Source organism: Ictalurus punctatus, chromosome 9 (genome assembly GCF_001660625.3).
Source record: "Ictalurus punctatus breed USDA103 chromosome 9, Coco_2.0, whole genome shotgun sequence".
NCBI lineage: Eukaryota > Metazoa > Chordata > Actinopteri > Siluriformes > Ictaluridae > Ictalurus > Ictalurus punctatus.
The window spans coordinates 15,896,593-15,921,177 of NC_030424.2; the positions used below are offsets into that span (position 1 = coordinate 15,896,593).

A 24,585-nucleotide genomic window follows, 5' to 3' on the forward strand; every position below is an offset into this window, starting at 1 on the left:
TTCCACAGTCAGTGATGATTTGGGGGGCCATGTCATCTGCTGGTGTTGGTCCACTGTGTTTTCTCACTGTGTTTGTGTGTGTGTATATATATAATATATACTTATTATATTGTAGTGTATGAACAGCACGAGGATAAGTCAGAAGGTCAAAGATTAAAAACATTGTGCAAATATCCCATTAATATTCTGGGAAATTTTATTTTATCTACCATGGGTTTTTTTTTTGGCTTCCTTTTGGTTCACCAGCACATCACACACACAAGCTACCAAGAGCTGAGAAACTGCACATGACACGAGGTGTAGAGGTTCTGCCGGCATGCTGAATAAATATTTTATTCATAACCAGTTTATAAAAATAAAATACAAAACAATTTTAAATGAAAAAACAACACTGTACAAGGCATTGATATGATACAAATAAAATAAAAATAACACAAATATTGCAATAATGTACAATGTGGTCTCTCCCTTTTACATTACTTTTTTTTTAGGCTGTACAAACATTGTGACTATGCAGATTATAACACAAACAGGAAATCTGTAACATAATAGGAAAAGATGTATTCAGATATGCTAAACTATAATCAGCATATAATACAACTACTGAAAATGGTATTTAATTGTCAGTAATGAAGCATGTGGCACCCTGGAACCTTCAGTTCTGTCCATGTCCAGCAGGGGGAAGAAGACATGGGGGACATCAGAAATTCAGATTAAACATAGAGTGGGTGCAGATGCCATCATGTGTAATCTGGCTTCTTATTTACAGGACTAAAATTTCATATATTAAGACACTGATATTGATAGCAGGAAAAGAACAAAGAGCCGTTTCACACAGAGAAATGTAAAGGGATACAGCATTTTCTATTACAGCAAATATGTATGTAGGGTTTTTATAATAATGTCTACTACTTCATTATGTGGGGCAACACATGATTCCTTCCATTTAAAGTACCTTTTAAAATGATCAAGTTGGGCTTACAGTTTTCCTTCATGTATTTTGAATCTTAATCTAGCATTAAATCACCTAATATATCTACACATGACCATACCCTTAATCAGAACTGTATTACCAAGGAACTCTCTGCAGCTAGAAACTGTAATCTAACAGTTGTGTAATGAACATCTTGGCTATCCAATGTCTTGATGAAAAAAAACAAACAAACAGTAAGTCAAATGTTTAACAATAGTAATAAAATGCAATACATGCAGAAGCTCTGGAAAATAAAACTGCCTCTAATATACTGAACACAAAAAACTCTTGATTCAAAGCAGAAAACGATGTTCTCGTATACACAATCCTAAATGGTAATGTCAGATATATATGTGACCAACCAACATTTGTACAAATATTCATACTAGACACTTCCTCAAAACTGCAAAGTCAAAATAAGGTTGGTTGAAGTGCTGTGAAGGAGAGAGGCTGAGGCTGAAACTTACAATAAAAGAACATGAACATGTATATTAATAAAAAATATATATTAACAACCCTACTCAGAACATGACTGTATGTTTCAGTCATATGCGGGAATATATGAACTACATTGATATGAATGCTGTTTGTAGTGTATGTGAAGTTACAGTACAGCAAAGAAGGACAACGTGGAGGAAGCCCAAGGAGGCCAGTTTCTACATTCTAAAGAAATGTGTTGTTCTTAATGACTCCAATGGCACAAGACCACAGCAAAAAAATCTGAACATAGTCAATGCATACAGTCCACAATTCCATGTTCCAATAAATTTGATGGGGGTTTCAAACAAAAGGTGCCATGTTCTAAGTTGTATAGCACATCTAGATGTAAATATGCAGAAATGAAAGCTGATTTCTGATCCATAATTTTATATTCATCTTTTGGTCTCAAACAAAAATATCTTCAATGTCTAGCGAAAATAACAGCACTGACTTTGCTGTTCCAATACTTTCGATGGGGACTGGATATGCATGGTGGCCTTGGAAAACCCATCACATGGTGAAATTTAAGCATTTTCTATTGCACCATTTTCCTGAACTGTTTCCCTTTTGCATGTACAGTATGTCATATGTCTAGGATTTATTTGTGAGCATCAAAGCATGTAGAAATCAAAGAATTTGATCAAATTGTGAAATTCAATGTGTGAGTAAATTACACTTAAGTAGCAAGGTTTAACATGTTTTTAGGTAGACTGACTCCTTAGTCAACACTGCAGGAAGACTATTCTAGGTAAGATTATAAAGTAATATTTTTTGGTGAAATGTATTTATGGTTTCTTAAAATTGAGGTGTGATATTTATCTATTCCATTTTCCATATTGTTTATCCTACACATGGTCACAGGGGGGCCTAGAGCCTATCCCAGGGAACTCGGGGCACAAGGCAGGGGACACCCTGGATTGGGTGCCAACCCACTGCAGGGCACAATCTCGCACAAATTCACACACTACACACAATTTGGAAAAGCCAATCAGCTTACACCGCATGTCTTTGGACTGGGGAGGACAACCCCGAAGCACAGGGAGAACGTTAAAACTCTGCATACAGAGAGCGGAGGCGGGACTCAAACCCCCAACCCTGTGGGATTCATCACCTTTTTTTTTTTTTTTTTTTTTCCAGAATTCAGCCAATGTGACAGACAAAAGGTTAACCCAGACTGCCACACTTACAGAAATCTGATATCCTTCAGAATTTATTATTGCCTACTTCAAAAAACAAAAACTCTATTTGACAGTAATTGTTTTGGTTTTCTACTGGGATCATTCTAACAATCTGACTAGAATTAGTCCATCACACCACAGAACTATGTGTATACCCCTTCTTTTCCACACTGCCCTCAACATGAATAAATGATGTTGTTTTTAGTTCTGTACAATACGAGATATAAAACATTCCCCTTCAACGTTCTTTGAAGCTTATTTAGTCTGTGGAGCAGATAACCCTTTGGACACAGTAATCAATCAGCAAAGATCAGATGATCAACCAAAGAGTTTAAAACCAATACGAGTGCCCCATGCGCAAGTGTGTGTGTATCTGCTGTATATGTGTGCAAGCCTGCACCTTTAAAAGAGCAGCATGAGCTCCATAGCTCAAAAAAAATAAATACCCAGCTCATTATGAAAGCTTGTACCTTGCTCTTCTGTAATTTGAAGTACCATTTCCTTAGGCACACAGCAAAGTGCTTGTAAGAATCTCAGTGATTGCTTTAGCATTTCTTGGGAAAAGGAAACACTAGTCCTCACATTAACACTCAAATGTTTCTGCAGCCTCAAAAAATACAACCTGCCTTAGCTTGAATGAGGGCTAAAAACAGCACAGACAGAAACGATACGTCAGCGATCTGTCAGTGTACCTGCCACTGCACGGATTAGAAGGGTGCAATATGCATTCGAGCCCAAGTACATATTTCAATAAATACTATATTACAGGTTTACAGAGCTTGATGCAAATACACAAACCCATGCATCTAGTGTTAGACGAACTATATCAGTGCTCTAGCTGCATGATTTTTCTTGGCGTTAAAACTAACCAAAATACTAATTCTACAACTCACCTGGAAATATTTATGTTGCATTTTTTTAAAAATCCTAAAGGCATTACACTCACCATTCTTCAAAAAAAAACCCCAAAAAACAACAACTTGAGAATAAAGAGAGAATGCAGGTCAGAGAGCTGATAGACGTGATAGTCTCTTATTGTCCAACTCAAATGTGTAGCAGAAAGTGGGTGCAAAATTAAGAAGCAGAATACTGTGTAGCTGCAGTTGTAAGACTGGATACTATATTGGTACAAGTCAAGCATAAAAACAAGAATCTTGCAAGTCTTTTCCTCCCCTGCTGGTCTGCGTGTGATGTACATGCGTTTAGTGGGAAAACTATCTGCTCAGCTTGTTAGACCACTTGGGCTCCCGACTACAAGCTTTGGTGCGGACCTTGTGGCCACAACTGCCCTCCTGTGTATGAGGAGCGCGGCGGAAAGGCGGAGACCCCGAGAAGCTGGGGGGTGAGTGGCTGCGCAGGCATCCAACACGATGCTCATGACGGGAGGGTGAGGAGCTGATGGAGCGCTGCAGTGAGGAGCAGCTGCGGGGGGAAGCACTGGAGCTGCGCTGGTGATGGTGGTGGTGATGCGAGATACCCGACTGGTTGAAACACAGGAGCCTGGTTCCCACATGCTGCGGCGAGCTGCGGGAATGCAGTGATGAGGAGCGGCTGGTTCCACCTCGCATCAGCTGAGCCAGGCACGTCATCAGTTCCGTGTCACCCGCACTGCCCGCTCGTATCCGATAACGCCGCAGCCTGAATGGGGAGATGATGTAAACTGGGTTAAATCATCATTTGAAGCACTTACAAACGGAACTTGCCCTCATCTGACATCAGTTTTTTGACGTTGATGATTGTGATTAATGCCAAAAAAAGATGTCCCAAAACCATGTGGGGGAAAATGTTCAGTCTGAGAAGACCAAATACAAACATTGTGACCTTAATTGCAGAAAATATGTTTGGCACAATGTCAAAACAGCTCACCCTCTAAAAAACAGCATGCATTCATTTATTGAAAGAAATGCACAATGCCTGTATAGCCAAATCTTTCATTTGGATCTTAACTAGATTCATTTTTATGATTAAACAGATAAAAATTGTGTTTTCTTAAATCATTTGAAAAGTAAGCAGTTTTAGTGTGGCTTTTAGTAAGTGATATGAAGGAAGTCTGGTATTGTTTGTAAGTATTAAAGACAGTAAATACAAAGTGAACTGTATATACAATGAAGGAATTTAGGAATGTTTTACCAGTTGTACTGTTTGGTTGAGTCTTACCTGCCGTCTGCAGACGTACGGCTGGGGGGTTTGCCGGGAGGTGGACGAGGCACAAATTGGGCTGCGAGTTCCCCCTGTACAGAAGAGCGGCTTACAGGTCTGGGGATTTTGCTCTTATGCGAGTGTGGGCTAGATGAGGAGGATAGTGAAGGGGCATCATCACCCTGTCTCAGTCCATGTATGGACTCCTCATCCTGCGAGCGCTCCGAGGCTGAAGTGGAGGACAGGCGGTCGCGCTGGACTGAGGAAAGTGAGGGTGAGGCACATGGTGAGGCACAGGGAGAGGTGGGGAGGCGCTGGCTTCGTTTCTGCAGCAGTTTCTCTTTTGCTGAGCCTGAAGGAACATCCTGCGGCAAACTGGAGGGCTCGAGGACAGGGATGCGGCTCAGCCGGCGACTGGGATCCCGAGACGGGACAGAGTACTGGGTGTGATTATTACTTTCAACAGAGGATGTTACATTGTTCTTCAATGGAGGAGGCTGATCAGGCTCAGTAGAGGCATCAGAGTCTCTGTTGGTGTCCTTCAGCTCAGACAGTAGCGCCTTCTGAGCATCTGCTGCAGAGTCAGCATGGCTTTTTATCAGCAGTGGATTAGAGGCATTACGGGGTAAGTTTTCCGGGCTTGGCACTGGGCTCGGCGTTTGTGGATTTCCATTCCTATTTATCGGAATTTCCGCATCAGCACTGGAGTGACTGGAGCGCAGGGAATGAGGCTGCTCCTGAGGTGAATGGATGTCATCCACAGTGAGATCCTGTGGTAGTGCCTCTTTCTCACCAGTGATATGATTCTCCAGCAGGGGGCACTGTGGCATGCTGTCAGAGGCTGACTGGGAGAAGAGCGCAGAGGGACGCTGAGCTGTCAACTGGAGACAGAGAGAGCCACAAAGAGAGCCATTAGCTAGAAATGAATATGAACAATGTATATGAAAGGCCACTAATATATATATATATATATATATATATATATATATATATATATATATATATATATATATATATATATGTGTGTGTGTGTGTGTGTGTGTGTGTGTGTATGTATGTATATGTATATATATATGTGTGTGTGTGTGTGTATATATATATATATATATATATATATATATATATATATATGTTTATATATATATATAAAATCCATTTACATATAGATGTTTACTGCTGTCTAGATTGTAGACATAGTTATAGTTCTGTCACAGATCTGGTTTGCAGTTAGGTACCTTAACTCTAATGTACATGTATAATATAAGGACATCTTTGTCATTGTTGACATGAGTCTCTTACATTTTTAAGTGTTAACAATTAACACACCTGATTCAGGTAATAAAGCCTTTGGAAAACCCCACATAATCAGTTAAATGTGCACTCTTTCAAACCGTTTCATCACAGCAATACATATTACTGTGCAAATGTTTTACATTTTAGAAATTGTTATTAATATTATTTCCAAACTTCTGACCCACAGAACAGCACTAGACATTTCACTCAGTCTGCATATAAAACTTCTGCAAAGAAAAAGCACAGAAAAACAATCTGATGAAATTACACTCAGAATAAGCAATCGATATGTCTGCAAGATGTCCAAACCAGCCAGCCAGACAGTTAAACTTAAAATTAAAACTGTAATGGAATATTAATCAGACCGCTTGGAATAATAAAAGAACAAGTTCAATAATTAGCCGCATACGGATCTTATTTATAAAACCCCATTCACGAAACGAAACCCACATGCGCGCTGATCAGAGAACCAAACCATGATAAAGACTCAGTTCGGAGCAAGCGAACAATCCAGCAGACTAGACTGTGCTAGGGGCAGAGGTGGACAGGAAACAGGGTATTCACCTGCTGCAACTGAGCCCGTGTGATGCGTATGACTGAAGGGATCTTGGTGTTGGAGGCGCCTGGTGGAATGGCTGGCAGTTTCCTATGAGTGATGCGGGGCTGGGAGGTAGAGGAGCAGGGAGAGCGGTGCTGGTTATGGTGTTCTGCGGATTGGCTACGCCGGAGAGTGGGTGGGGAGCGTCGGTGCAGAGGATCTGACAATGTGCTCAGGAAGGTATGAGGGCTGGGGGAGCGCAGGAGCTTCCGGGCCACCACCTCCTCTGGCAGAGACGCAGGAGAGGTTGGGAGCTGAAAGAGGAGAAGTGGAAATAGGAGGAGGATGAGGAAAGACATGAGGCAGGGGAGCATGAGGAGGAGGACAGAGATGAGGACGTGATAAGACAAGAATGGATGGGTGGCAAAAAGATAGATATAAGGAATAGTGCACGGGAGAAAGCCGCTTATATAAAACACACACGCATGCATGCACACACACACACACACACACAGACACACACACACACACACAGACACTTTCTCTGCCCACAGATCTACTAAAAATAACCCTAGCATACAAATGAGTATGTGCACAGCTAAAATAGTTCTTCAGTGCCTTGACCTGGTCCATGAGAACAGTGGTTCTGGTACAGTAGTATGCTGAACCCCGTGTCAAGTGAGCTCAATAGCATTGGCCATTACTTAACACAGGCTGAGGACAAACTCGGTGGTTATCATTAACACAGATGACAAATAAGCAATCCTTAGAAAGCCTAAGGCGCTAATGTGTGTGAAGCAAGATGACAGTCTTTTAGCACAGTTTAGAAATTTAGAAAGCAGAAGTGAAGAAGCTGTTAATAATTACTGGATGGCAAACACGTCTGAAACAAAGTGAGGAGTAAAATGTTTCACAAGTAAGTCAAAAGATCTGAGTAAAGTGGAACATTCACAAAGACAAATAGTCTTGTGATCAACTATCCAGTCTTCTAAACAAATGTTCAGAAAAAAAAAAAAACATCATGTTTTGCAGTATAGTCATAGGGATTGTGGATTGTTTTATTCAATAATTTATTACTTCCTTCATCACACAGACTTCCTTTGTTGGAAGTAGGGTTTTGGGCGTTTTATCTGACCTGGTGACACCCCTACTTGGAAAAGTGACTTGTATATTGTTGCTGCTTTGGTGGGTAACTCAGCGTTCTGCTAGATTAACACCCCCTTTTCTCTGAGTTAATCAATAAATAGAGTTTGACTGTGTAGGAAAAAGTGCACATGGCTGAAAGATGGTTATCTGCTAATAATCAACCATACACATTTCCTCCAAACTTCACCACCAGGCACATAAAGAAACCAGAAGCATTTCAAGTTGAAATTTAAGCACTGAATTCAGATTAGAACTCAGAAAGAAAGTTGACCCTTAATCTGGACCACTGCCAGTCAGAAACTATTGATAAAACAAGAACTACTTCCACGTGCCAGAGGTTTAAAGGATATGAACTAGCAAATGGTAGGGCTGAGAAAAAGTGACATTGTAATATTTTGGGAGTTTGCAATATAGTGAACGTGAGTTTGCAAGAGTTTTTAAAACCTTTTTTGTTAACAATATTTTGTGGTACAGTCATTTTCATAAAGGGCAAATTTACAGAGCTTGTTATTTTTGCTGTTTGGAAGCCACTGTCTATTTTTCTATGCCTAATGTACATCTATCACTCATTGCTTCAGTTGTGCTGTCTATGTGAAGTCTCAAATAGTGTGCTAAGTTGGTGAGAGAACTCCATTATTTTGCTCCCTGTGTAGAACATTTATATTCTACACATACTAATATTATATTCTATACATCTTATAGAAAGTCACTTGGTGCAAAACCATTAGCAGTAAACTCAATAGATTAAAAATAAACCTCAGGCTCAGACACTCCGCCCAACACCCCACAGAGACTCTGATATTTACTGTATACTTGCCTGGCTACAAGCTTCTTGCCAGCTAATTGACTATCAAGATTTCCATGAATATGCAAAGACATATGCCAGCTTCCGACAGGTAAACAAACTTTCAGTCACTGTGACTCAGTGAGCTTTTTGGAGCAAGATATAATTAGTGAAACATTTTTGTTTAAAGGTAGTGTTAAGTATTTCTGATGTTCTCACAATTTTTCCAACATGCTCTGGGAAAGTAAAAGTGGTGGCTCAGTGGTTAAGGCTTTGGGCTACAGACTGTAAGGTCATGAGTTCAATCCCAGCATCTGGCACCACTGGGTTCTTGACCAAGGCCTCTTACCTGGAACAGCTCAGTGGTATCCTGTCTCGACTGTAAGTAGCTTTGAATAAAAGCGTCAGTTAAATGAGCAAATGCAAATGTGTGAAAGCTCTGTGGTTGGACAGCCTCAGTGATAATCAAATTGCCTCTTCTTGTGAAAGTGGCCAGCTCTTGGGCACATAAAACAAGACACATAGAGGTCTGTGTTGTGAAACTAGACTGTAGTATAGTATTTTTACTATAGTCATTAAGATTAGTCATGAAAATCATCAAATCTGGTTGGTTTGTCTCTTTTAAAACAAAGAAAATGTTTTAGCATAATATTACTCATGGTCTCAACCCAACTGGACTATCACAGGTTCTCTGATAGTTTATGTGCACACTATGTAACTAAGGTAAAGTGCACACTACACAACTTTCAAAATACCAAAATATCTGGTGTCATATACTATGACAACTTTTCAGTTGCTATCATGTATGTGCACCCACTACCCAAACAAATCAATGAAATATCTGTGGATTTTGTAACAGATAAAAAAAATATATATATATGGCTAAAATATTGTAGTGTGCAGTCAGTTTAATCAGTTTAATCCGTTACCTGTGTGAGAGCTCCCTCCGCCAGCGCTTCAGCAGGACTGGTGGGTGTAATTGGGAGCAGACCTGTTGTTGGCACCATACTCAGTTCGAGCCGCTCCACTCTGACTGTGGCCAGCTCGTGCCCATGGGAAGGGCTTGAGGTGGCCCTTTCCTTATCAGGAGACTCATCCATTGGTTGCACCACCTCTGGCTCCTCTGAAGGGCTGCTAGTCAGCTTAGCCTCAGGTCCTGGGCTGCTATTGGCTGCCTCTTGAATGTCTTGCTGGTCAGAGACACGTTCCACCATCACCCAGTCATGCATGTCCACGTCCTGATGGTCCGTGCTCAGATTTAGTGCTACAAAGCCACTACTGGCTGCTCCATCAATGAGCTCCAGAGAGCCTGGGGAGGCCAATTTAGGTGACGCATCTCCTGAGAGGAACTCTTCATCATAGTGCCACACTCGAACAGCGGCAGCAGCTGGCACTGCACCAACATTACCTTCCTGGTCCTGTGCTGAACTGGGCGTCTGCTTCACCACGCTGCTACCACACACATTAAGAAAATATTAGCTTAACACTTTTTGAAGTACAATGAGTGAAAAATGATTGTGATCACAGAGAACTAACCATGCTTCCATGAAGCGCTCCGTGTTGGGTTTGGGCTCCAAGGTGAGTCTCTTGTCCAGCTCGAAGCTGTGGATGTTGCGCAGTTTCCTCAGGAGAGGAGGATCTCTGTCTGAGGACACCACCTCAGAGCGTAAACACACAGGAGAACCAAGGCTGGGGCCAGCGTGAGGGCTCGGGTTGCCCTTGTTACTGTGCTCCTCCTCTGTGCGGCCCTGCAGGTGCACACCATTTATGCATTAATCCAAATTCTTTCACAGAGAGAAGAATAATAATAGAAGATGAAGAATCAGATACGCTTCAGATAATATACCTTCCAGCCAGGGAAGCGAATGAGGTTGCTGTTGCGGTCCAGATCCTCCCAACCGTCAGCTTCCGGGTTTCTCAGGGGGAGGGCAGGAGTGTCCGGCTGGTGCTCTGGCCCAGCATTGTTGTCTCCATCACTAAGCTGCTCATCCTGAAGGACTTCATCAGTGTTCTCCTTCAGAAGGTCTCCAATCACCACAGAGGCATTGGCCATCCTGGAGCCGAGCAAATCATGAAATCACTTGGCACAACACACCACTAGTTTCAACAACATTAACTAGATTTCTATGCTGACGACACTTAATTATATATCTCGGTGGAACCTAATGACACAGAGGTATTAAAGAAGCTGTCTGAATGTGTGTCCAGTATCCTACTATGGATGAACACAAACTTTTTGAGACTTAATGAGGATAAAACTGAGATTCTTATTAGTTGGTCCAAATTATGCAAGGGAAAGAATTATAAGTGGCCTAGGTGCTCTGGCTCTACAGTCAAAGACAGAATTTAAGAACCTTGGTGTAATTTTAGATTCTGAGTTTTAAGTCACACATAAATTATGTTACTAAGATCTGTTTTTAATCATCTCAGAAATCTAGCACAAATTTTACCTGTTGTTTCACTGAATGATGCTAAGAAACTGATTCATGCTTTTATTTTTCTCTCACCTTGATTATTGTAACGCACTTTATACTGGCTTGCCTAAGAATTGTTTGGAAAAAAATGTAACAGGTGTAAAATGCAGCAGCTCCCAGAGTGCTTACAAGATCCAGGAGAAGTGATCACATCACATCTGTTTTAGCTAATTTGATTGATTTTAAGGTTATTTTACTGGGGTTTTTTTAAGTACTGAATGATTTAGCAACTTCATATCTTTCTGATTGTTTATCAAAATATGTTCCAAGTCTTCCAATGCTGAGTTTCTGACATATTGTATGTAAACTTTAAGAAATCAGGTGAAGCTGCTTTTAGCCATTATGCCCCAAATAAATCTGGAATCTTTAACCTAATGAAATTAGACTTTTAATAATAATTGCCAAATATTCACATTTTTAAAAAGCATTTGAAGACATATCTTTTTAAGTTAGCTTTTGATATGTTTTGTCTTTTACTTATTTCCAATTTTGTATTTTATTATTTATATTAATATTATCCTTATTATTATTATTGTTGTATCCTAATTTTACACGATTATTTTCTTTGTTGATTTTGATTGTTCTTCATTTGTTAAATTGTTTTTCTTGTTTTTTCTTCTTTTGACGGTTTATGTTTTGACATGTGAAGCACTTTGAATTTTATGTATGAAAGGTGCTATATAAATACAATTTATTATTATTATTATTATTATTATTATTATTATTATTATTATTATTACTAAGAGGTACTTCCAAAATAAATTGTCAATCCCAACTATCATTTATTTCTAGCTCCACTGATTGCACTAGCCACAATAACATTGCTTACCCCATGTAGGCTGGCGTGAGTCGTGTGTGATGCTGAGGCACGTTGGCAGCTGTAGGCGTATTAATAGCACCATCTGTGCTCGTCCTTTCCCAATCGTATGGGTCGTTTTCCACCACGTTATAGGTTTTCATACTGTTCTCAAAAACTGTCATCAAAAGCTACAGGAAATACACACATGAGAACATAGCTAATCATAAACTATTAAAACATGGCAAAAAAATAAAAATAAAATAAAATAATTATTTTTATATATATATATATATATATATATATATATATATATATATATATATATATATATATATATATACTGAAAAACCCCCGAAAACAATTCTATTTATTTTAATTTGACAGGGATTTTCAATAGACATACCAGACATCAGAACTGTCAACAGATTTACTTTGATATACAGATATTTGAATATTAGCAATGGGAATTTTCCAAGCTGAGAATGGATGAATTTCTGCATAAATCATTCGTACGAGTGTTTGGTAAGAAATTTGGTATTCACAAAAACCCTGTAAATTAGGAAAAACCTTTTGTATTGTCGTAAACAAACGTCTCACTTGAGGGAAGATTTAGCACGTGTTTATTATTATTAACATTACATGTTATCAGATATTTTTATTGCCTTAGAAGTCAGTCAAAATAGCTTCCACTTCTGCCTTTCAGACTTTACTCCGATCATTCAATTCGAGTCAAAATAACTTCCTCATTTCTTTTACAGGATCATTCATTTCATTCTCCCTGCTGTCCATGCAACTATTATGGAGTTTTGTGGGCATCTCTACATGCACATGAGCTGTGTCTGGAATGCGCTTTGTGTTTTCATCAACATCACCAGTATGAAGAAAATCAGCAAAATGTTTGTAAATCCTGCAGAAAATTTTAGCTTGGTTTAGTAAACGCAAACAATTACACTCAACTTTACTAAAAGATTCATAAATGAGGCCAAATGTTTCTGTTGCCAGGGATGTTTCTATTGCCTTAAAAGAGGCACTTATCACAAATTCCAAAACAATTAAATAGGTATTTCATCAACAAAAAAAGTGCATACATTCATATGAGCAAATGTTGTATGTTAGAACATACACATGCTTCATAATTATTCATCACCTGATAGTCAGGTTTGGTATAGTACTCCAAGCTGCTAATGTGGTCCAGGAAGATGCTGAACTCTGAGGGCAAATGCTTCAGCATGAGGCGATGGTCATACGCCTCCTTCAGCTTCCCTACTTGCTCCTAAAGCGCAAACACATGCATTACAATCAACTCCCTTCAATCAAAGAATTTGCTCTCTCATCTCTATGTAGCACCCACCTTGTCCTTGATCTTCCTCCAAGGCAGCTGACCAACCAAGAACTCCACCACCATGTAGAACAGAGACCACAAGTCATCATGCCTTCCCATTTCCTGTAATATTAACAACCCAATTCAGCATAACAGTAAAAAAACAAATATTCACTCAGCAATGAAAGTGGACACAGAGAATAAAAAGCTTAAAAGAATCAATTATCAGATGCTGGGTGACAGTCAGAGAACAAACAGTGATGGAGAGGTGTGTTCATTTGTAGTATAGGTGAACTGAAATGAAATCGACCCTTAAGGACAGTGTGTTAAAAACAGGATGAACGGAGAAGTAAAAGAGCAAATGATGGGTATGCACCTTGTTCTTGTGAGCGTTGACTGAAGCATATCGTACTGTACCTCTGAACCCTGCCACACGACGAGGCTAACAGAACATACAAGAACAGTCCAGTATAAGCGATGTACATAGAGGATTACACCAAATGAATTGTGCAACATGTAAATAGCACAGAATAGCTGACACAAAAAACACTTGCATATAAACATATATATATATATATATATATATATATATATATATATATATATATATATATATAAAGATAGTAGAAAGACTGACTGGTCTGACTTCCTGGGATGAATTTGTGAACTGGCGTGCCAAACCAAAGTCCAGCATGTAGCAGATCCGACGAGTGCAGGGGAAGCGTCCCATGGCAAAATTGGACTGAAACACGTAGAGCAGAACTCTTAAAACACAGCATAGCAAAAAACATGTGCTGTAACCTTGCTTCATGTTTTTTTAGAATGTTTAATCAAACATAAAATTTCCTAAATGTTCGTGCAATTATAAATGTTTCTAAAAATGATCTCAAGAAACAAGAAGATGTGAAAAGAAAACACTGCTAAGTTTTCCTTCTCTTATACTGACAACAGGCTGTGGGGAGCTGTGCCGATTTACCGGTTTGATGTCACGGTGTAGGAAGCCAACCGAGTGGATGCTCTCAATAGCCTTCAGTATCTGCCGGCCAAGTCTGAGCGTGGTGCTGACAGTGAACGTCCCACGGTTTGTACTTCTCCTCAAATCCGCCAAATTACAACCCTGAAGTGACACAGGAACTCGAGCTAGGATCATGGCTTCATGAAATTGGAGATTAATGTTTTTGAAGTATGTAACGTATATTTGTTGGATGAATTATCGCATTAAATATTTTTTACTAGCACAACAATAAAGCTTTCCAAAGTGCTACATACATACATACATACATAAATGTGAAAAAACCTCACCTGTAACTCCATGACAACATAGTTGAAGCGGTCATTGCGTCCACATCCCACAAAGCGGCATACATGATCCTTACCTGAAAAAAGGAAAAGGGGTTTATTAACACATCACTGTTCAAACACATGCCTGTGATGTCAGACACAGAAAATGGCAAAAATATTAATTTCTCTGCACAGTAGTACCACACTGATACAGACAGAGGTGACTAGTAATGTGCTATATTTACTTCGTTACATTTACTTGAGTAACTTTTTGGAAATAAATGTAGGTTTAACTGGCAAGTTGATTTTTAATCACAGAAATGTACTTCACTACATTCAGTGGAGTTCCCCCGTTACTGATAAATGTTAATACGCTGCAGTGGTCTGAATGAGGATGCAACAACCGCTCACTTTTTTTAGTGGCTCAGTCATGGAAGATAATGGCTGAAGAGGGGGAAGAAGTGAGCATTAGTCGACAGAGGCAGGACATACACTCACACACACTCACACACTCACACACACTCACACACACTCACACACTCACACGCACTCACACACACTCACACACACTCACACACACTCACACACACACACACACACACACACTCTAACATAAACATACTAACACCCACACAAACACTCTATCTCTTTCTACGTACACATTCTCTTCTGTTCTTTTGTTCTCGTGGTCTTGTTTAAATGTAGATGTTGACAGGTTTGTGTTGTTTACATGTTGTGAAAATAAAGACAGTCAGCTGTTGGGAAAATGTTTGTTTTTTGGGGTGTGTGTGAGATTTTGTGTTGAAAATGACAGGTATCATTGTGTGTTAAATGTGTGTTGTTGTACCCATCACAGGACTGGGATATGCTACTTCATCTTGAACCCAGGTTTTATATCATAAAATCAGAATACAGACTTTCAAGGAGAGGTGTGACTTACAGTTCTCAATGTAGTTCGAGAGTCAGGATTTTCCTTTCATTTTAATCAGATCTGAAGTAACTAGTAACCTGCTACTTGAGTAGACTTCTCATTGGATACTTTATTACTCTTACTCAAGTAATTATTAACATTATTACTATTACTGTTACTTGAGTAATTATTTTTATAAGTAGTTTTATTGCACTTGAGTAAACTTTTTTTTTACACTATTCTGCCCACCTCTGGATACAAAAATAGCAAGCTGTATACTGTACATTTCCAACTCATGCTCCCATCCCTTTTAAGTGGTTCACAGAGGTTTACAGGGAGTATTCAGAGTGGCTGAACTGTCTTTCATGGGACAGTGCAAGAAGCCTGAATGGCCACAATCTTTCCTCAGGAACTGGCACACCCTTTTCACCGACATACTCAAGACTGCTTTAGTGCAGTTCTTATTTACCAGTTCTTACTTCCTCATTTATTCACCTTCCATATCTATTTTGACACATCTTTATACACAAAATAGTTATTAATGAATCACTATATGTCTACATACAGTATACGCAAGGGATGTTTCCAAGTCTCTGTTCTTTGTTAATGTCTATTTTACTCAGATGGGGGTTGGGAAGGGGAAAGATCTCTGGTTACACTCCTTTTCCCAGAGGAAGAAGAAAAAAAAGAGAAACACCAATATCCGAAGACTAGGCCATTACAAAACAAGTATGATCCATATCCATCAATTTTCCACTAAAAGCTGAGGGGGGGAGATAGAGGAAAAAGGTTTAAGGCCTTTTTTAGCCTGTCAAGAGCCCAAATACACATGTATATGTACATACATTCTCAGACAAACTGTACACACACTCTCACACACGCAGAGCGTACATATTCTCTGTGCAAATACCAATCCAACTGGACTATCAGAGGTTGTTCACTGTATATTACAGATATGAAAACCCCTTATTAGAGATGTACCACTCCAGTACAGAGCCTGAAATGCTTGATTGGTATAAGAAAAGGTTTTGACATTTTTTCCGAATCAATCCACTGATGCATTGTTATGCCATGACCATGTATGTGGTTGAAAGATAAAACTTATAATATATAGTAACATACTGTAGTTACTGTGAGGATATCAGTATCGATATAGGATGATACTTAGAGTTTTGAGACCAGTATAGAACATGTAAAAAGTGGGCTTTTATGTTTACCTTTTATAAGTTAACAACCAAATACAGCTTCATACCTACACCAGAACAACAAGCACTTGCTTAGTGTGGATCAAACAGAGCTCCTGTAATTACCCTGTAGTTTCTTCAGCACAGCCACCTCCATCTTGAGCACTTGCTTGGGCTGCTGGGCTGACTCCACCTTAAGCGCTACGTTGTATTTGGTTTGCAGGTCCAATGCCTCATAGATCTCCCCGAAGCCCCCACCACCAATCTTCTTTAACTAAAAGTGAAGGATGGCAAAATGAAAACTCATTTTAATATTTTGCTGAGAAGTGAAATTGGTTTCTTCATGACTTTTGGGTCATTCTCTGTTATTTAAATTTTAAACTATAACATTATTCAGACAGGACAAGATTTCTGGACAATACAGTACTGTGTACAAGTCTTAGGCACCCTATTTATATATATATTTTTATATTTCATTAGAGTTCCAGCACAAAATTAAATGCTACTGAAAAATGTTTGTATGTCAGTAAAGAAAGCAGTGAATTACATAAGACACCACTTTTCAGACTAAAACACATAATGAAGAGATTTGCTGCAAAAGTAAGAAGCGAGTGTGACAGTCAAAGTCTCCAGAAGAACTGTGTCTGGTTCTGCAAGATGCTCAATAAAACTTACAGCTCATTTCCTTATAAAACTGCACTAATTGTACCAGAGAGTACTATTTCTTTTTTTTTTTCTTTTTTTTTTAAACAAAGGGCCATTACACTAAATATTGACTTTGTTTCATTTACTACTGTTTACTGATCTTTATAGTATTTTTTTTATGTAGAAACATTTAATTTATTTTTTAAGGCATCTTCATTCTACAGCATTTCTTTGCATGTGCCTAAGACTTTTGCACTGTACTGTATGTCTGTTAAGTAATGTTTGAAGAGAACACCTGTAGTAACTATAATCGATCTGTATATAAATCAGAGAGATGGGGGGTACACATGGTTGTCACACTAAAGAATCCATGTGAACTATATACAGTGGCAAGAAAAAGTATGTGAACCTTTTGGAATTTCATGGTTTTCTGCATTAATTTGTCATAAAATGTGATCTGATCTTCATCTATGTCAAGGGTATTGACAAATATAATAAAAGGGGTCCCAAAAGGTTCACATACTTTTTCTTGCCACTGTATGTATACACCTCACTTTAACAAAAATGATTGTCATTGGCATCAGTTCTAAAAGAGACACTCTGGTAATAATTACCCTACCTCCCCATGTAAATCTAGCCGAAGACTATTAGGATTTTTATCTTGTTTTTATATTTTACAGTCCATCCAGGATTTCGTGATTGTGAGATCATAGAAATTACAGTGTTGTGTAAAAGTATTCTGATTTCTTTTGTTTCTATGTATATCTTGTACTAAATTGATTCAGAAATTAAATTAAAATCTAAGATAAAAGAAAGGCAACCTGAGTAAACACAAAATGCACTTTTTAAATTATAATGTTATTAATTGAAGCAAAAAAGTTATCTAATACCAACTGGGCCTGTGTGAAAAAGTATTTTCCCCCGTAGTTACTAATTCCCCAAATCTATGAAAGATCATCCATAATGGGGTTCAGCTGGACTAGACACAACCAGGCCTGATTACTGCAAACCCTGTTCAATCAAATCTACGCTTAAATAGAACTTTTTCAACAGCATGAAGATGCTTAAAGGTTTTTCCCAGTAACACACTATGCCAAAGTTAAAAAGCAATTCCAGAAATGATGAAGAAGAAGGTGATTGAAATACATCAGCCTGGTAAGGGTTACAAAGCTATTTCAAAGGCTCTGGGACTCCAAAGAACCACAGTGTGAGCCATTATGGAGAAACTCAAATGGAGAAACTCAGCACAGTAGTGAACCTTCCCAAAAGCGGCGACCTTTCAAAATTCCTCCAAGAGCACAGCAACTACTCATCCAGCAAGTCACAAAAGAGCCAAGGACAACATCAAAGGAACTACAGCCCTCTCTTGCATCACAAAAGGTCACTGTTCATGACTCCACTATCAGAAAGACACTGGGCAAAAATGGCATCCATGGAAGAGTGGCGAGGCGAAAACCACTGCCAACCCAGAAGAACATTTAAGGCTCATCTGAATTTTGCCAAAAACCTTGAAGATCCTCAAACCTTTTGTTAGAATGTTCTGTGGACTGATAAGTTGAAAGTGGAACTGTTTGGAAGACAGGGTTCCTGTTACATCTGGTGTAAACCAAACACAGAATTCCACAAAAAGAACATCATAACTACAGTCAAGCATGGTGGTGGAGGTGTGATGGTGTGGGGATGCTTTACTGCTTCAGGGCCTGGGCAACTTGTAATAATTGAGGGAAAGATTAATTCTGCTCTGTACCAGAAAATCCTAAAGGAGAACGTCCGGTCTTCAGTCCATAATAAACTCAACTGCAACTGGATTATGCAACTTGACAATGATCCAAAACATAGGAGTAAGTCCTAGTACTACAGGTAAGTGAAAGACTGATCTCCAGTTATTGGAAGCGTTTCGTTGCAGTTATTGCTGCTAAAGGTGGCACAAACAGTTTTAAATGTAAAAGGGCAATTCATTTTTCACATTGGTGATAGCTGTTGGATAACTTTTTTTGCTTCAATAAAACAAATAAATAAAAACTGTATTGTGTGTTTACTCAGGTTGCCTTTGTTTGATCTAAAATTATTTAGTATGAGATATACACCAAAACAGCAGAAATCAAACACAAAGAAGGCAAACACTTTCTTACAGCACTGTATCAGAGGAGCTTGCCATTTGTCAAAATTCCCTCAGATTTTCTGCAGATTTGATGTCATGTGGCAGCATCAAAACACACATTCAGCCAAAGCCCTCTTTGATTCATGAACATGAGTACAGCTAAAAGTTCTAATTTACCAAAAAAAAATCACTCCATAAGACAGTGCAAACAATTTTGTGCAATTTCGCCAATTCAGGTATATTTCCAAAATTTGCTTCGCATATTTAGAAAAAAGCGGCAGCAAAATCAAGCGTTTTTGGCCACAACAATCACAAAAAAAACAACTGATTTTTATCTTGTTTAAGCACTGTTATAGAGCTGGATTTAGCTTGTTTCTCATTGACCCAGGGTTCTAGTAACACAATCATGACTCTGTGTTATGTCCTAGCCAACCTTTCCCTCCAGGCCTAATGGCAGCTCTGCTCTTGGGATTGGCATGCAGTACTTTAACACAACCTATGTCATCAGGAAAACAAGCAGTACTGAGTTTACACCACACAATGGCTGCAGTCACTGTACACTTTTCACACACACACAGACACACACAGGTAGTGCCTGCCACGGGGAGAACGAACATGCATACATTCTCCCTTCACAACTCTGTCTAGTATTTAAGTCAGCTACCAGGAACATTACACAGGCCTATAATACATGGAGTTGTATAGACCTCTCGTCAAGTGTATAAGCCAACTAATATGTGCAAGTAATTTTAAAAAATTTTTTATGTATGTCTTTTCAATTTTTATGCTTGTGTGTTATAAATTCAGTAACTCCTGCAAAATAATAGCTTTAGTGTCTACGTCAAGGGCAGTAAGCTGTGATGGGGCAAAGACACTCACCACTTTCCATCGCTCCCTAACTAGTGCAGAAGCAGACAGGATGTCAGCCTGCTCCTGTCCTCCACTCATCCTGGTTCCGTCCTGCCCCAAGCTCTTCCTCTAAATCCAGTGGCGAGAATCTGCGTATGGCATCAGGGCCCTGTGCTGCCTGCTCACAAACACCACAGACACAAGGGGGGGCTAAGATCAGCACACGCGAACACACACACACACACACACACACACACATACAGAGCAATTCCTCTTACACAAGCTTCATTCCGACACTGACTGTGCAAAGCTGAGCAGAATTTAAACAGAAACACACACACACACACACACACACACACACACACATACACACACACACACACACACACTGATCGGTCAGCAGTAGAGCAAGCATAGCTGAAACAGGAACAGAAGAGGTCTAAGTGCAGTGCAGTCTGGCCACTTACAGTGGCGTCTTTCTTTTGAGTCTGCCACATGCTTAATGCTTGCACTCGCTCGCTGTTAATGATGTTTTCAGTGCTGTGTATCACACAACATGAAATGAACAAGGAATCTGCAAATTACTAAAAGCTAAACGATGAAAGTTCTGTGGGCTGCGACCCACAAACACACTCCCACACACAAATAAGTAAAGGAAAAGCTAATGCTAAAAAATGTCCACAGAACACTAGCATAAGTGCGCCACTGGAAACCAACAGACAGAGTCCAAGAGATACGGAGGAGCTCGCCTGTTCTGTGCGGCTGCACTTTCTTTGACGTTGTAAAGCCCTGAATCGTTTCAAGACATTCGGTATGCTTTCTCTCATTCTTGCTCTGTCCATCTATTTTTTCTACCCAACTCTTAATGTAAGCTTAGTGTATCACTAGTATTGCAGCCCAAGGAACATTAGGAACAGAACAGTAACATCCATTTTATGCATGTAAGCTGCAACTGGGACTACTGTGCTCCTCAGTCTACAGTGCTGTGCAATTCACTGATACTTCTGTAGTAAAGGCAAGGAAATTAGTTCAAATACAGTACATCTAAACTTCCAGGTTTTAAATGAATATATCACATTACTGATAGAGAATACTTAAATATGCAACACAGAATGCAAGCATTCTACATAAGAAGAGAGCGCTTTTCTACATAACCCCCCACCCCCAAAACAATGAGCAGCACAATTTAATTCAATACAAAATTTTATAAACACCTTTAATTAGACAAATATTTGCACCCCCTTTAGAGGCACATTGTAGAATCGTAAAGAGCTCTCCTATAGTGACAATCTGAAAACCGCTTTATTGTCATAAAAGTGTATGTTAAAATGTGGATTTGCAACATTTATGCTTTTCCACATTTATTTATACCCTCTCAGAAAAAAAGGGTTCCTCATGGCTACTTTGGATAACTTTGTAAAGGAGTTGTACTACTACTGAAACACAAATCTTGTACATAATTGGACACAGGCCCTTTAAAGTGCACCTGAAATCAAAATATCTGTTTCAGAGCTTTTTTTAAACCTCTCCCTTAGTGTTTTAGACACTAATATGACATTATATCTTTAAAAAAAAATACAAATACAAAAATTATACCATATATGTATATAGTTGGTAACTTCTGGAAAAAGGCAGTGATGACTCATAACTAGTCGCAACTGTGTGATCATCCAATTAAATGCTGTTTAGAACCATGGAGACAGGCCTTGCGCTACAGTATTAGCCCCTTAGCTTGTTGGCTTGCATCTTTTCCTACATTAGTCACTTTTCTAACCATCTGTTGCTTGAGGAAAAAAGATGGAGTTTATTCGTTTTGAAGATGGTGGGATTAGTACAAGGTCGCTGTTATGTGACAAGCAGTTCATGGACTTGGAGCTGTTCTAACTTCGAGGTGTTCAGTGCTGAAATACGTCACTTCCTCAGACTGAGCAAGAAATGCAATCCCGTCTTTATACATCGTCTGGACTTCTCCAACAGTATGAGTAAGAAAAGGCTCTCAATAATCTCGGTACTTCATATTTAATTAGCTCGCTAAGCTACAGTCAGGTTTGTTTAGACTCGGCCGTGTGGTGAATCTCGATCTCTAGCGGCTGTTGTGTAATATCGTTCAACCTGAGTTCCTGTTGCAGAAGGAAATAGAGTACATCAATATATAAGGGGGTAAAAAAAATCACACCCAAGAAGCTATTTCATGAGGACCATTTCAAAGAGCTTCAGAAAAAGACCAATGGAAGAACACTTCTGGGTGTGATGGTGCAGTGGAAAGCATTGTTTCCACACAGCTCCAGGGCCAGTGGTTTAACACCGAGCTCAGGTTACTGTCTGTGTGGGGTTTCGCATTTTCTCCCCGAGTCTGCATTGGCATACTCAAGGTTCTCTGGTTTCCTCCTATGTCCCAAAAACATGCAGGTAGGTCAATTGTCTATGCTATACTAAATAACCCACAGCTGTATGAGTGTGTGTGTGCATGTATGTGATTGTGTGTGTGTGCGTGTGTGTGAATTTCCTGTAATGGACTGGCATTCCGTCCAGAGAATGTTTCTGCCTTGGCCCCGTGTTCCACTGTGACCCAGACCAAGATAAAGATGAATCAATGAACGAACACTAGACTGAACCTTTTTTTTCTAAGAGTGTAGTTATTTTTATTCAGGTTATGTAGTTCCGATTAAAAACCTGAAAGAAAAAGAAATCATTCAAAAAAATTATAATAACTTTGCGCTTTTGCATGGTGTACTCCAACATTTAAAAAAAATAATAATTAAGAACCCCTTCGGTATATATCATGGAACAACCCCTGGAGGACCCTGGACCCTACTTGTAGGGATCATAAATGTAGACTATGAAACAGATGTGTAGTTCTCAAGGAAACCCAGGAACACTAATGTTACCTCTCAGTGCTGTGTGGAAAAGGTTTCGAAGTACCACACCTGCCACTGATGCTTAGTAGTCTACTCCAGTATCTGCCCAGCTAGCATATCTACCTCATCAGCTTTTTTTCCCCAATACAGTCTCACACATGTCATGGTTTAAAGACACAACAGCGAAACAGCTCCGATCTCAGTCATGTATACTTGGCTGTCAAATTGTTAGGTTTTTAAGGGGAGTTGCATTTTCTAACTATTACATTTTGCATTTTGTGAATAATATAACTAGCGACTTATGCCTATATAATGATTATAAATACATAAAGTGTGACATTTCTGACTAGTCGTCAATGTACAGTTACCGTACTTGGTTGAGGTGGCTGTCTAATCCCTGGCCCACTGTCGAAATGTGATCTGTAATACAAAGGCAATCCGCTTGTTGCATAGCAATCTGCTACTGCTACACACAGCACATTTAGTGCTGACTATACCCACACACACACACACACACACACACACACACACACACACGAGCTTATACAGTCAGCTACATGCACAGAATAAGGACATGCAAAATGTCGTGAAGATTTCTGCACACGGTAAACGGTGTCAGTGTGCTGTCAGTCACACAGAAACGCATTAATGTCACCGGCCATCCGAGTCCATGTTGGTTACCTCGGTGACTCGCGCTGCCGACAATCCTGTGATCCAGAAAGCGCCGGATGTCCTTAAAGCTTTAAAACACGCTTAAAATCATGCTGATGCTCCGCGCGCAGCTGCAGGCGCCTCGTCCGTGTGCATCGCCGTCTGTTTTCTCGGCATGTAAAGAAAGGAGGGTGTGTGCGTGTATATATATATATATATATATATATATATATATATATATATATATATATATATATATAACCCTATATGTATATATGAACAGAGATTAAATGACCCTTTCTTCTAAGCGGCCTCTCAGCAGCATCTTTCGGTCGCTGCGGATTCGTGACGTGCGCGCCTCCTCCTCCGGTAAAGCCTGCCCGTGAGCGCGTGCGCGACACAGCCAGCCTTCGCAACAGCGCACACACGTAAAACCGCGCATTCCGTTTGGCTCGTGCACGAGCGCTATCGTCCGCGAACGAGTCGGCTCTCGAAGTACACCTAAATGAACCGGTTCAATGAGCCGACTCGTTCGCATGTATGGTTATTTTCCTCTGAGGAAACCACTGAGCTTTCGCTGGAGTGAATAGGAAGGGAGGCGATCAATTATTAGGTTAAAAGGAAATGAATTTTCTTACTAAAGCACAAACACAATAACATGAATGCACTAGGATTCGTCAGTGGACGTTTTAGGTGTCTTGGGGATTTAGTGAATCTAATTCTATCCGGTTTTCTTTAAGGCAACGAGCCGTTTGGGATCCGAAAGAGTCGGCTCTTATCAGCGAGCTGAGCCAAATGATCCGAATCACTGAAAGAGCCGGAATTCCCTGTCCCTGTTTAGCGCACAGCCAGGTGTTTACCTGCATTGTCGCGTATCTGAACGGCAGAGGGCGCTGTTATATTGTTCAAAATAAAAGACTCCTACTGGCTCTGCCGAAGTCATGGCTAAACATGGCAAGTCAATTAAACCAAAAGCAAATT

General features: G+C 39.6%; 1 protein-coding gene across 3 annotated transcripts; it reads right to left on the reverse strand.

Moving 5' to 3' along the window:
• Positions 1–300: 300 nt before the first annotated feature.
• ttbk2a (tau tubulin kinase 2a) lies at positions 301–23,822 on the reverse strand. 3 transcript variants are annotated; one of them, XM_017477183.3, is made up of 16 exons: positions 23,635–23,821; positions 20,126–20,273; positions 16,627–16,774; positions 14,428–14,501; positions 14,102–14,242; positions 13,763–13,867; positions 13,502–13,567; positions 13,156–13,248; positions 12,952–13,077; positions 11,835–11,992; positions 10,378–10,585; positions 10,068–10,279; positions 9,461–9,980; positions 6,628–6,915; positions 4,789–5,651; positions 301–4,269 (listed from the first exon to the last, which is right to left on the reverse strand). In XM_017477183.3, exons 2-16 carry the CDS (start codon positions 20,192–20,194, stop codon positions 3,846–3,848), a joined length of 3,495 nt encoding a protein of 1,164 aa, XP_017332672.1. In that variant the 5' UTR covers positions 20,195–20,273; positions 23,635–23,821; the 3' UTR covers positions 301–3,845. The 3 variants fall into 3 exon arrangements, with proteins under 3 accessions (XP_017332672.1, XP_017332670.1, XP_017332673.1); XM_017477181.3 differs by having other exon boundaries at positions 9,461–9,983; XM_017477184.3 differs by lacking the exon at positions 6,628–6,915 and having other exon boundaries at positions 9,461–9,983; positions 23,635–23,822.
• Positions 23,823–24,585: the final 763 nt, after the last annotated feature.

Coding starts and splice junctions, on each gene's coding strand:
- ttbk2a (XM_017477181.3), bottom strand. CDS start 20,194: ATGAGTGGAGGACAGGAGCAGGCTGACATCCTGTCTGCTTCTGCACTA. Junction 14,502..16,626: donor TGTGCTGAAGAAACTACAGG/GTAATTACAGGA, acceptor TCCTTTTTTCAG/GTAAGGATCATGTATGCCGC. Junction 4,270..4,788: donor CGTACGTCTGCAGACGGCAG/GTAAGACTCAAC, acceptor CTCCCCATTCAG/GCTGCGGCGTTATCGGATAC.